The following is a 14,242-nucleotide window of genomic DNA, read 5'->3' as shown; positions in this document are numbered from 1 at the left end:
GTTTTCTTTTTTGGTTATATCTTTACCTGGTTTTGGTATCAGGATGATGTTTGCTTCATAGAATGAGTTTGGGAGATTTGTGTCTGTTTCAATCTTTTGGAATAGTTTGTAAAGAATCGGTGTCTATTCCTCTTTGAATGTTTGGTAAAATTCTGCTGTGAATCCATCTGGTCCTGGGCTTTTCTTTGTTGGGAGCCTTCTGATAACAGCTTCAATCTCCTTCATTGTTATTGGTCTGTTCAAATTTTCTACGTCTTCATGGTTCAGTTTTGGGAACTTGTGTGTGTCCAGAAATTTATCCATTTCCTCCAGATTTTCAAATTTGTTGGCATATAGTTGTTTATGGTAGTCTCGAATGATTCCTTGTATTTCAGATGAATCAGTTGTAATATCGCCTTTTTCATTTCTAATTTTTGTTATTTGAATCTTCTCTCTTCTTTTTTTTTTGTTAGCCATGCTAATGGTTTGTCAATTTTATTTATCTTTTCAAAAAACCAACTTTTTGATTCATTGATCTTTTGTATTGTTTTTTGGGTTTCAATTTCATTAAGTTCTGCTCTGATCTTAATGTTTTCTTTCCGTCTGCTTACTTTAGGTTTGGATTGTTCTTGTTTTTCTAATTCTTTAAGGTGAAGTGTTAGGTTGTTCACTTGCCATCTTTCCATTCTTCTGAGGTGAGCATTTAATGCAATAAATTTCCCCCTTAATACTGCTTTTGCAGTATCCGACAGGTTTTGGTATGATGTATCATTATTTTCATTAGTTTCAATAAATTTTTTGATTTCCTGCTTGATCTCTTCTTGGACCCATATGTCATTAAGTAGAATGCTGTTTAATTTCCATGTGTTTGTTTAGTTTCCAGAGTTTCGTTTGTTATTAATTTCTAGTTTTAATCCATTGTGGTCTGAGAAAATACATGGGATAATTCCAATTTTTTGAATTTATTGAGACTTGATTTGTGACCTAATATGTGATCTATCCTGGAGAATGATCCATGCCAGCACAGTCACTTCTATTCCTGTCTCCAAGCCTTGGCCCCAGCTGTGTCCCTTGTCCTCCCCACTCCACCTCTCCAGATCCCCCCCATTCCTGGGGCCCTGGCTCTGTCCTTCCTCTAGGAAGTCTCCCAGCACTAAGCCTGCCCAGAAGCCTCCCAGCACCAAACCTTCTCTGGAAGTCTTAGATTCTGCCCCAGATATTTTGACATTTGATTACTTATTAGTCTGGATGTCTATTCATTCCTTCCTTCCTTCATTCCACAAATATTTATTAAGTGCCTACTCTGCCCCAGGCTCAGGAGATTCATCAATTAATACAACAGACAAAAAAAAACCATCTTTAAAGGAAGCTGACATTCTGGTGGGGTGACAATAAAACAGCTAAATGAGTAAACTGTGTAGTATGTCAGGTTAAGTGCTGCGGGGAAACAGCAACAAGGGATGGGGAGATCTAAGCAGGGGATGTGGGCCTGTGTTGGGGACACAGAAGAGAGGACAAAGTCCTAGGTTGGCTTGGAATGAGCTACAGAAGGACAGGATGGAAAAGGCTAAATGGGGGGGGGGAGGATGAATAAGTAGAATTTTAAAAATGAAATGAGATAGGATGAATGAAGTAGAATCAAATAGTATGGCATGCAATAGAGCTATGTGGAATTGAATAGAGGTGAATGGAAAAAATGAATAAAATGCAGTCTAACTCAATGGAACAGGGTGAAGCAGAATTTCAATATGGAATAGAATTAAATGGAAAGGAGTCAGGTGTAATGGCATAGAACTGAATGCCACAGGGTTAGATGGAATGGGGCGGGATGGAAGGAGAGAAAAGGAGTGGAACAGCTTGAACTGAACAGGGTAGGATGGGACAGACATGGATGGCGTGGCTGGCCTGCCCACTCTGACCTCCTCCTCACTTGTCCCAACAGTCTTCCCTAGGGTGCTGCTGCAGACCCTGCGCCACCCCATCTTCCTGCTCGTGGTCCTGTCCCAGGTGTGCATGTCGTCCATGGTGGCGGGCATGGCCACCTTCCTGCCTAAGTTCCTGGAGCACCAGTTTTCCATCACAGCCTCCTTTGCCAACCTGCTGATTGGCTCCATCACCATCCCGTTGTCCATCGTGGGCATCGTGGCAGGGGGCATCCTGGTCAAGCGCCTCCACCTGGGCCCCATGCGCTGCGGTGTCCTTTGCCTGCTGGGGGCGTTGCTCTGCCTGCTTCTCGGCCTGCCACTCTTCTTCATCGGCTGCTCTTCCCACCAGATTGCAGGCATCCCCCGCCAGCCAGGGTGAGTATGTGTGCATGAGCCAGTGAGGGCAAGCATGGGGAGGCGGGAGCGGAGTGGCCCCAGACATAGCAGAGGCCAGGTCAGTGGTCACCACCTACCTCAAACTCACCTCCCCCATAGCGCCGTCGCTGTCCATGTCTCCCCACCTAAAAGCCTTCATTCAAGTCACACTTGGCTCATTCACAAGCAGTGGAAGTTCTCTCTGGGAAGGCTCCAGTGAAGGTGTCAGGGACCACTAGAATGGGTGTGAACTTTCAAGGCAGGGAAGCTCAGGCCTGGGAGGGGTGGAGGCTGCAAAGCCACCTAGGGGATGGTACCGCCAGAGTGGCCGAGCCCTGTGGGCCCAGCAGAGGTGGGGCAGAGAAAACATCACAGGATGTGGGGCCCTGCTCAGCCAGAGGAAGGTTTTGCTCCCAGACAGAGGAAAGGCCTGCCCAGGAGGGAGCAAGCTCTCCTCTCTGTGGGGCGAAGGTGGGAGATGGGGTGAGCAGGTGAGCAGGGGCTGGATGGCCCCTATCAGGGAGGCTACAGTGGGGACTTATGCACTGGGAAGGGGTTGGAATGGAGATTTCTGGATTCTTGGTTCTTAGAGCCTGGAAGATAAACTTCTGTTGTCCCATGACCCTAAAATTCCAGAATTCTTTTCCCATGTCTGTGAAGTATGGAAGCACCTGCTTCCACCCTTCAGGAAGAAGGACCCTGATGCCTATCTCCCTCCCACTTCCTCCCACTCCCACCCTCCCCACCCCCCATCACACACACACCACACACACGCACACACACACACCACACACACACACCACACACACACACACACACACAAACACACGTGCACACACACACACGCACACCACACACATACACACACACACACACCACACACACACACCACACACACACCATGCACACGCACACCATGCACACGCACACCACGCACACCACACACACACACGCACACACACACCACACACACACACCTCACACACACCACACACACACCACACACACACACCTCACACACACACCACACACACACCACACACACACACCGCACACACACACACCGCACACACACACACACACACCACACACACACAAATACATGCACACACACACCACACACACAAACACGCACACACACACAAATACATGCACACGCACACACACACAAACACACACACACACCGCACATACACACCACACACACGCACACACACATACACACACACACGCACACCACACACACACCACACACACACACGCACACACACACCACACACACAAACACGCACACACACACAAATACATGCACACGCACACAAACACACACGCACGCACACACACACCGCACACACACCGCACACACACCACACACGCACACACACACACCGCACACACGCACGCACACACGCACGCCCTTTCCCCTTGGGAGCCTTCTTCAAGAGGATGTGGAAGTTACTTTTCTGACTCTTCTGCAGAATGATTTCATTTTTCCTGGAAACTGCTCCAGGCTTAGGTTGGCCCAACAAGCAGCTAGAATTTCCCAACTTTCTCTGTCCCTGCCTCTTCCTTGGCATCTCGTCCCTCCACCCAGGTGCCAACTTTCGTCATCTGGGGCTCCTTCTGCATGGTCGTGTGGGCCTCAGCGCAGGGCCAAGGATCGCCCAGCCCTTCCCCTGTCTGATCCAGGTCCACACTCACCAGCCTCCCCCATCTCCCTTCCCTCCTCCTCCCCCTTTCCTCGAAGCAGGCAGCTCCGCTTTCTGAAGCAGGATCTTCCGCCTTCCGCGTGTGTGCGCAGAGCCTGTTCTGGGCACTGCAGGCAGGGCTTTAGCCATGCCCTCGAGAAGCCCCTGCTCTGAGGAGCGAGCCAGGTCCTTCAAATGATTTTTGGGGTAAAAAAGTGAATGGACAGTTTACCACAATTTTTTTTAAGTAAATGGGGAGAAAACCCCTCCCATGTGCCCCTTTCTCTCTTCCCCCTCTCATCCTTGGCTGTGACATCTCACCTCACCCGTATTCTCATCTCTATTCTTGCAATTTATTCACTGAGCTCTGGGTTCTAATTAACTGAAGAAGCCTTTTGGGACCAATTGAGCAAGTTGAGAACTTCTCATATTCCCACGCAAATAATGATACTGACAGCTGCCAAAAGCCAAGGGGCTCCCAAACGCCCCACACTGCACCCAGCAGCTCATATGGTGCATCTCACTGAACCTCCGGGATCTCTGCAATGGTTCCTATCATGATCCCCATTTCACAGATGAGTACAGCAAGGCTCAGAGAGGTGAAGTCACTCACCCAGATGGGATGGGGCAGGGCCTGGAAATGGGACTCTCCCCACAGAAGCAACCAGCTCCAGGTGATGAACAAGACAGGAGGAGCCGAGGAAGACCCCCACACACACCCACTCAGCCCTCCAGCTGCTGGCAGAGGGCTCTGGGAAGCACCTCCCCCTGGGCAGAGTCCCCTGGCACAGCCTCCTGATGGACCCTCAGCTCAGACAGTGCCAGCCTGTTCCCCCACCCACAGGAGACGTGCTGAGACAGCGGCAGACACACACAGGCACTGTCTGGCAGGGGAGGAGGAGGAGAGGACTGTGCTGGCTGATGATCTTCCTCCCCACTCAGATGCAGACCCCCCACCTTAGGGAGGGAGAGACGCTCACCTTTGCCCCGTGCTCCACCTGTGCACCCCTACCCCTGGCTACAGACTATCTCAACAATTGTCCTGCTTTCAGCCTCCTCAGCCCCTGCTAACCTAGTTCTCCATGGAACTGAGATTTCACTAAGCTTGCCAGGCCCACCAATCAGCCTGGGCCTCTGACATACACCCAGCCCAAGCCCAAGAGAGGGACCTCCAGCTTCCCCCTTCAGTCTCACACACTGGCCCGCTGTGTGACCCTGGGCAAGGTGCCAGCCTCTCTGGGCCTCTGTCTCCCTGGCAGGTTTGCTATGCTCACTCCTAGTGTAAAGCCATATCATACTCTGAGTCCCAGAGGCTACCTCCCTTCCCCCCTTCCAGGGTGACCTACCCCCTCGGACTCAGCCTCTCTGACCTCCTGCCCCTGTCCACTCCCACCTTGCCCAGGCCAGCTGGAGCAGGGGCACTCCTGGGGTTTGGAAGCAGGCCTCAGGAAGGAGGCAAGTGGGACTAAACACATCCTGGACATGGTGAACAGGGTAGTGGGAGTGAGTAGAGAGGTCATGAGACTGAAGGATGGTGATGGGGAGGGGCGCCCCAGCCCAGCTGATAGGCAGGGAAACTGAGACTCAGAGAGGCAGGAACAGGTCGGGGATCCCACAGGTGGCCAGGTAACCTGAATGGGTCCCATACTCATAGCTCTAATTTTCTGAAAAGGAAGCAATCCAGCTCATGGAGAAAGGTACTCTTCATCTGACACTAAATTCTGGGAAGAATTTATCTTGTGTTTTCTGTAGAAGGGTCTCTGAGGAGCAAAGATGTTTGCAGAAGAAGCTCAAAGACTCATGGGATCTAGGGGCTGGAAGAGGGCTCAGAGCCTCTGATCCAGACCTTACTCCCCACTTCTCCCATTAGGAGTCCTCCTGAGCTCCCAGCCTGTCTCCCTGCCTGCATTCCTCCATGGCAAGGAGCTCACCCCGGCACCATAACGGGGCAGCCCTGGCAGTGAAGAGCCTGTGTTGAGCTGAAGTCTCTGGCCATTGCTCTCAGGGGTGGGGAGCAGGCTGCAGGGCTGAGGTAGCCCCAGCCGGTGGCCTGAGGGAGAAGAGCTGGCCCAACCCTGTTGATCTTCTCTCCCACTAGTGCCCAGCCGGAGCCAGGACTATTTCCAGGCTGCATGAAGCTCTGCTCCTGCCCATCAGACCACTTTAACCCTGTCTGCAACCCCAGTGCTCGTGTGGAATACATCACACCCTGCCATGCGGGCTGCACTAGCCGGGTCGTCCAGGAGGCTCTGGACAAAAGCCAGGTGGGTCAGGCCTCTGGTAGCTGCCTCTGCCTCTCAGGGACTCTGTCATTTCCTGTCTCTGTGGGCCTGTCATACTCCCCATCTCTGAATGCTCTCACTCTCTGGTCCTCTTCTTCTGCCTCTGCTTCTTGTCTTCTGTTGCAGGTGTAGGACATTATTCTCTCAATAAACTTTCCTTGCCAGCCTAGGCCCAGGGCACACAGGTGAACCAGATCTGGTCCCCAGCTGTCCATGCAGGGGAGACACAAATGGAAATGACAGGAATCCCAGGGGTGCTGATAGACAGAAGTGGTCTCTGTAAATACATAAGGATGGGAGGGGGCACATCCCACCTGGGAGGGTCCCAGAAGGCTTCACAGGAGGTGGCGTTTATGCCAGGTCCTCAAGGGTAAGTAGATAAACTAGAACTTGAGAGGGAAGGGCTTTCCAAGCAGAGAGAACAGCATAAGGCGAGGTTTGGACGAACACACAGGTGTGCATGGACACACATACATACACACACACACACAGTGTTTCAAGAAACTGCAAAGGCAGGACTGGCTGGTTAGCTCAGGTGGTTAGTGTGGTTCTGATAATACCAAGATGCAGGGTTCAATTCCTGTACCAGCTGGTCACAAAAAAAAAAAAAAGAAAGAAAGAAAAGAAAAGAAAAAACTGCAAAGAACTTGTTGGAGCAGAAGCATAAGGGCTCATGGGGGGAAAGGAAGGGCCTTGAATGCCAGGTCAAGAGTGGGGACTTTATCTGCAGAGCAATGGGGAGCTATGGATGGGTCACAGGGGAGTGACAGGGTCAGATGTGTGTTCCATCATCCTTGAGGCCATAATGTGGAGGAACATGCGCAGAGTACAGAACAGGACACAAGGGAAACCGGTGAGGAGGCTGGTGCAGCGAGCCCATTCAGTCAGTCAGTCAGTGTCAGTCAACAAACCTTCACTGAGCCGCTCCTCTGTGCCAGGCCCTGTGCTGGGAGCTGAGGACTCAGAGCCAAGGGGACCCCCCCAGGGAGCTCCCTGTGGGAAATGAGGGCGATGTCATCAGCAGAGTATATTCTGTGTTGACCTTAGAAAGACCACCAAGACCAGATGGCTCTCCCTCCCCTTTCTCCTTGGTCCCCCAAAATGACAAATGGGGACAACGCTCACCTTTCTCAGACCCCCAGGCTATAGTCAAGCATGTGGGGTGGGGGAGCAGTGTTAGGTGGGTTGTTATGACAACATTCCCCTCTCCAGAGTCCCCCCACCTCTGTCATGTGGGATCCCTGCAGAGGAAAGCACCTGGTTGATGGTTGATGGTCCTTCCAGCCAGCCAGGGCTGTGCAAACTGTTTGCATTTGGAATAATCCCAGTCCCAGCCTTTCAGGCCTCCTAGCATTCATGATCCTGACCTAGTTTGATCTCCCTGAGAACCCTTCCAGAGGTCCCCAAACCCTGGCGGGTGGGGCAGGATCCCCAAGTAGGCAGTGAACTCCTGTTGATATGGGCCCCCGAACACTGAAGCCAGGCCACCTGCTTCAAATCCCTGTTCTGCCACTGACTGGTTCTGTAACCTTAGGCGAATTATTTAACCCAGCCTCAATTTCCAGGTTTGTAAACCAGGGGTGATATTATTGAGTGCCTACTATATAGCAGGCACTGTGCTAAATAAGTGCTTTATTCAGATGAATTCATTAAATAGGAAGTGAAGAGCCTCATGATATAATCCATAAAAAGCTCTTAGCACAGTGCCTAGGAAATTTTAAGCACTTAGTAATACATGCTCCTATTATGCCCATTGTGCAGATGGGAAATGGAGGCCCAGAAAATGCCCAGTATCTCAATACCGGAGCTGGGACCAGAACCCAAAGCTCTGGCCTCCCGGCCCAGCCCTCTCTTGGATCATCTGCAGAGGATTGGGTTTGGGTACAGTATTTGCAGGAGGTTGCAGCTGAGGCAAGGTCAGTATGTGGGGACTGTCACACTGGCCTGGAATTGTCTCTTGATATGTCTGCCTCCTCAGGCCAACTGAGCAACTTGGCTCAGAGATGGCTCATCCGTGCCCAGCACAGCCGATCTCAGTAACAGTTTGTAAATGGGCAGGGTAAGATAGGGAAAGGTAGGCGGCTGCCGAGATCAGGAGCGCAGCGGGTGGGGCTGAGTACCCCTGGGGAGTGAGACTCAGAGGCAGCTGGAGAGATGGAAGTCACTCACAAGAACTTCCTGCCGTGGAATTAGATGACTGTGAATGAGGGTCAGGAGAAACCCCAAGAGGAAGGTTTCCAGGCTTTGTGTCCATCCAGCAACCTCTGCCTCTGAGAAAAGGAACAGGGGCAGGCCATCCCTCTCCCAGGAAGCCTGCCTTAGCATATTTCTCCATTACCCATCCCTCCTACGTGTCTCCAGCCCAGTGGGTTGCTCAGCCTGTAGTTAAAGGTCCAAAGGCCACTTTCCTGCAGGGTAAAGTGGTGCATATTTAGAGGTCACACGCATGTGGCAGCCCAGCCTCCTCACGCACATCAGCTCTACCAGGCAGTGGGAAGAGCATCCAGTTACCCACACCTAAGGGCTCGCTCTCTCTTCCCCCCCACCCCCGCCGCCTTTATCTAATTCCTTTAATTCCACCTCCTCAATAATTTCAAGTCAAAGCCCTCTTATCCGTTCATGTTCCAGCCCCACTGTCCACACCTGGCTCCTTCGCCCGCCTCCCCCATCCGATACATTGTCCACGTAGCCACCAGCTTGGCGTGGGCTCGTTTTTCCCAGGCCTAAAATCCTCCCAAGGCTCCCAGCATCCACCTCAGGGCTTCCTAACCCTTTCCACTTTGGGAAGTGTCTGAGACTGCCAGGGCTGGAGGAGAGTGGCCCAGAGGACTCCAACTGCCCCGGGACACCTTGAATGCTGACAGGACTGACCCCTGCATACCTGTCTCCCATCTGAGGGCCCAGGTGGCTGGGGCACCCTGGTCAAGAACCTCTGACCTGCGGGGACGAAGAGAAGCCCAGGCTTCTTGGCTTGGCTTTGCTCCTTTCGGGTGCCTGAGGGCACTGGCAGCCCAGACCACTTAAAGAATCCTTGGCTAGAGGTTTTCCAGGTTATCTAGGGACTGTGACTAAGGCCAGATCGAATGCACGGGAGGGCCAGCCTGGGGATGTTTTCTTGCAGTTGGTGTGTAGTGTTTGGGGGTGATGCTCTTCTAGGTCCCTACCTCTTTGTCTACTTCCCTTTCCCTCATGGCCTCATCCAAGTTCCGCCCAATCTGAGCGCAGACAGCCTGTGTCCAGCCATCTGCCTGGCTCGAGGACTCAGCTAAGGGGTCAGAGTCCCAGACTCCAGAGGCTCTACCCCAGCCGGCCCAGGGCCCTAGGGCCTCTCACAAGCCTTCCCAGACCTCAGGCCTTGGCCAGCTTCCTGCCCTCGGAGGCTCCTGAAAGCTCTTCTCTTCCCCTTCCCACCCCAGGTTTTCTACGCCAACTGCAGCTGCGTGGTAGGGGGTGGCCCAGTGCCAGCGGGCTCCTGCGACTCGGCCTGTGGCCACCTGGTGCTGCCCTTCATGCTCCTGGTCAGCCTGGGGGCGGCCCTGGCTTGTGTCACCCACACACCCTCCTTCATGCTCATCCTAAGGTGAAAGCAGGGGTGGGGCAGGGAGGGTGGGTGCCAAGAGGTCCTGCCCTTAGGTGGGACAGGGAATTCTGATGGAGGAGTTCAAGGAGGGAGGCCACTCACTTGTCCTGTGCCCGCACGACAGATCAGGCCCTCCCTATCCTGTCTTCATCCCCATGGCAACCTATTCAGATGAGGTTTTCTCCCCATGTTGCAGATGAGAGAACTGAGGCTGAGAGAAGTTCAGGAGCTGGCCCCAGTCACGTGACAAGTGTTGGGTGGAATAGGACTGGTGCCTGACCCACAGCCTAGGCCCCTACGTGCCCAGGGGAGAGAGGCCACACCCTACAGCCCTGTCCTGGCCTCCCAAAATGAGGGCATCTTATGTTGAGGAGGAAGTGGACTCCCCACCCCCACCCTACCTACAATGGATGAGCCATAGGAGGTGCATCTAGGAAATCAAATCATATCAGTGTGGCCCGTGATTCTGAATGCCACTTCAAGCACTAACTCAGTGCCCACTGGAGACCCAGCCTGTACGGAGCACGGCTTCTCTGTACAAGATCTTTCTGGCTCTTGCCTTGAGAGTGCCTGCTGGGCTTGTCCAAACTGAGGGTCTTCTGGGGTGGGGACTGGGATATGGGACCTCAGAGCAAGATAATTCCAATTTTTTATTCTGCTGGGACTATTTTATTCACTGTCTACTTTCTGGAAAATTGGAAGGGGGATGGCTCCCCTGGTAAATATTACAAGACATGTAGATCTATAAAAAAAGGCTGGCCATAAGAAAGTAGAGGGATCAGGTGTCCCACAGGCAGCCTGATTAAGAGGAGTTGAGAACACACGCTCTGGGCTGCACAAAGCCCGGCCCTGACACCCGTCAGCGGTGGCATCTTGGCCAAGTCACTGATCCCTTCTAAGTGTCAGTCTCCATATCTGTAAAGTAGGGCTAATGGTATACCTAGCTCATAGGGGTGATGTGGAGGTTGCTGTAAAGAATTACCGAGCCCATAGTAAGCACTCCATAAATGCCAGCCACTATGTCATTTAGGAGGAGCCAGTGATTGCCAAGGGATCCCAGGCTGTGGCATTACAGTGGCTGGGGAAGCGGGAGGGAGTGTTTGACTGTCCAAGCTCTAGGTCTTGCCAAGTGTAGGAGGAAGGGGAGAACTTGGTGGGATCAGGAGCGTGGGGAGAGGGGCAGTGTCTGTGACCAGGAACATAGGAATTCAGCATAGGGCCCACACTCTGCGGGTTGAAGGGAGACAGGGTGCAAGGCCTGACCCCTCCAGGCTAGACCTTTAGACTGGGGGAGGCTGGTGCTGGGTGGTGGGGGAGAAGGGCATGCTGAGGGGTCCTGCATCCTGCTGCATGGCCCTTGGGGGCTGGAACCCTCTCCATTCTCATGTGGCCTCATCTCTGCTTGTGTTAGGGGAGTGAAGAAAGAAGACAAGACTCTGGCTGTGGGGATCCAGTTCATGATCACGAGAGTTCTGGGTAAAGATCCTGCTTGGGACCATTGGTGCTGTTGGGGGTGCGTGTCCAAATGCTCACTGCGTGCCTGGCCTGGGAGGCACAGGTATGAGCAGGCCCCAGTCTCTGGCCTTACAGCTCTCAGGCCCATGGGGCAACAGAGCCAATCAGATGTCCTGGAGGGGTGTGTGCAAGCAGAAGCTAGATGGCCAGCAGGAGGCTGCCTCTGATGCAAGGGTAAGGGGCAGGCTTTGAGGGTCAGAGACTCCTGAGGCAAGAAGCTCCCAGTAGCCCAGAGCCCCTTGGCGGCTGTGTGTGCTGGAGGTGAGGAGGGGCAGGAATGCTGGGCCTCAGTTGTACCTGAGCACCTCCTCCTTCAGCCTGGATGCCTAGCCCCGTGATCCATGGCAGCGCCATCGACACCACCTGTGTGCACTGGGCCCTGAGCTGTGGGCGTCGAGCTGTCTGCCGCTATTATGACCTCGACCTGCTCCGAAACAGGTGAGACCTGGGGCAGGGTTTGTGGAAGTGGTGCTGAAAATAGTGTCAGGATCCCAGACAGGACACCAACAGAAATGGGGAGGTCCCATTTAAGTCACCTGCTGGGTGACAGGTGCTATATCCAGTGCTGACTGACCAGTCCTGCGAGCTAGACTGTCTCCCTCTTTCATAGATTAGGAAAGTGAGAGTTAAAGTTAGGAGCCCGAGGTCACACAGCTAATAACTGACAAAGCTGAGCCCTAACCCCAGGCTGTCCAACTGCAGAGTCTATGCAGGAACCCAGAGAATCAGAAGAGCAGCCCAGCTGGGAGAGAGACTTGGGGCAGGGTTTGGGGAGGAAGCCCTGTCTAGGACAAAGGAGGCCTGGGTTCCGGGCCCAGCTCTGTCTCCCTCGTCATGGGAGTTACCTTCTCTGGGGCTCAGTCTTCCCATCTGTACAATGGGGAGCTCAAAGGAACCCAAATGCACAAAGGCTGTTGGTCTGGGGTAGATATAGGGAGGACTTGCTAGCAGGGCTGGGGGCAGAAAGCTGGTCACTTCTAGCTCTGTCACTTCCAGCCACAATTCCTGTAGGCTGGGACTGTCCAGGAGGAGAAAGGCAAACAAGGGCCTTGATGAATTAGACAAACAGGGAAGAGGGAATCCTTTTTTACTTGTGGTTAGTGGGGCAATCCACAGTTGTATTTATCAGGCCCCCTGAGCCCAAAGAGAGGCCCAGAGAGAGGCAGGACCAGCCCAGGTCACACGGCAGTCCAGGACAGGGCAAGGAAGACACCCAGGCTTCTGCAACTGCCCAGGCTCCTGCTGCAGAGCTCTCCCCCTCTTCCAGGGAAGGGCCCCAACAGGGGTCAGTGTCTCCCTAAGGCTTCAGTGCCTCTGATCACACAATGAGTGGTGACTGCTGACTCCACTCTTGGACTGGGAGCTCCTGAGTTCAACTGTCCCTTGTTCTTTCCCCAGGTTCATCGGCCTCCAGTTCTTCTTCAAAACAGGCTGCCTGGTCTGCCTCATCTTAGTTTTGGCCATCCTAAGGCAGCAGGACAAAGAGGCAGGGACCAAGGCAACTGTACCCAGCCCTGGCCTAGAGCAGCGATTGTTAGAGTCAGGGCCAGAGAAGGAGCCGAAGGATTCCAGAGTGTGAGCTGTCCCAGGGCTCCAACCTGGCCAAGAGTGGCAGCTATAGTGGTACCTGCTCTGGGCCCTTTGTCCAACATTGAGCATTAGGAGCCCTATGTTCCAATTCTGGCTCCTCCACTAAATTGCTGTGTGACTTTGGGCAAGCCACCGGCCCTCTCTGGGTCTTTGCTCATCCAAACCAGGGAGTTATTTGGAGGTTTGCTGTGTTGGTCACTTCTGAAGCAAGAGGGTCTTCTCCCTTCTTCCCCCAGCAAAACAGTTGACCTGGAGCCAGGCTTTCCTGGGTAGAAGGACTGCAGTCTTTCCCCCAGGGCCCCAGGGACAGGGAAGTGACTATGATAGGCCAGGCTGCCCTCCATGCCAAGCCCCAGCTCAGCTCTGCCACTCACCTGGGACACCCTCTCTGAGCCTCAGCTACCTCCTCTGTCAGGTGGGAACAGACTTTCTGGCTTTCAGGCTCATTCAGCTGTGACCATCTGTTTGGTCAGATAGACTCAGGTCTCCTTCCTAACCCTAGGCAGCCTACAAGAAGTGTCCATTTGGCGCCCCCTGGAGGTAGAGCTCTGACTGGACTCTAAGTGGAGACCCACAGGGAGAAGGGTGCTGGCCTCACACTCAGGATGTCCAAGCTTGGCAAGGCCTTCAAGAAGCCTGCGTGGGAACCTCAAAGAGCCTTAGCTGAGAGGGGAGATTCACTCTCCGACTCAGGAAATCCCAGCCCTTGCCCTCAGGAGCTACAGTTTGGGGATGAGGCCTATCTCCTGCCTTAGGGTCCCTGGGGGTGGGGAAGGACACCCAGCCCCACACTTGGGTATTTTCTAACTTCAGAGACCAAACATACTCTCAGCACACACTCACTGATACCTACACTTTGCCAAGATTTTACACATTTGACCAGGGGCAACCAAAGTCACTGAGACTTTTTGTGAATAGAATCTTAATTTCCCCATTTCCTCCTGGTTGTCTGATTCTGTGTCACCTGGGGCTCTGTAGATAATATCTGATTCTGTGACAACCAAGCTTTGGGAGTGATAGCTGGTTCTCTGTGATGCCTGGTCTGGTGTAATGCCTGAGCCTGTAACGCTGGGGGCAGTAATGCCCTGCTCTGTGTAATAAGCAATTCTGTGGCATGCTTGGGTCTGAATGATCTGATCCTTTTCTACATCGGGCCTTTTTTTTTTTTTTTATGGCCAATCTTATCAAGCCTGGTTTTTTCCCTGGGAGGAGGAGAGAGTTTCCCAATCAGCTCCCAGCCCAGTCTGTTGCCACCACATACCCCATCTGGCTGGGGCCTGCTGCTCAGGTGGCTGCAGACAGGGTCAT

General features: G+C 53.1%; 1 protein-coding gene across 1 annotated transcript in view; it reads left to right on the top strand.

Annotated features, from left to right (window-relative positions):
- Positions 1-13,067, top strand: part of SLCO2B1 (solute carrier organic anion transporter family member 2B1) — a 53,704-nt gene extending 40,637 nt beyond the window's left edge. Inside the window, exons 9-14 of the mRNA XM_063095324.1 lie at positions 1,922-2,279; positions 6,066-6,231; positions 9,666-9,829; positions 11,241-11,305; positions 11,662-11,782; positions 12,743-13,067. Coding sequence (XP_062951394.1) covers positions 1,922-2,279; positions 6,066-6,231; positions 9,666-9,829; positions 11,241-11,305; positions 11,662-11,782; positions 12,743-12,923 — 1,055 coding nt within the window. The 3' untranslated portion in view covers positions 12,924-13,067. The remainder of the gene's footprint in view (positions 1-1,921; positions 2,280-6,065; positions 6,232-9,665; positions 9,830-11,240; positions 11,306-11,661; positions 11,783-12,742) is intronic.
- The last annotated feature ends 1,175 nt before the right edge of the window (positions 13,068-14,242 follow it).

The sequence above is a fragment of the Cynocephalus volans genome, chromosome 4, assembly GCF_027409185.1.
Source record: "Cynocephalus volans isolate mCynVol1 chromosome 4, mCynVol1.pri, whole genome shotgun sequence".
In the NCBI taxonomy this organism is placed as follows: domain Eukaryota; kingdom Metazoa; phylum Chordata; class Mammalia; order Dermoptera; family Cynocephalidae; genus Cynocephalus; species Cynocephalus volans.
The sequence above is the reverse complement of the archived record's forward strand: the minus strand, read 5'-3'. Positions and strand labels throughout refer to the sequence as shown.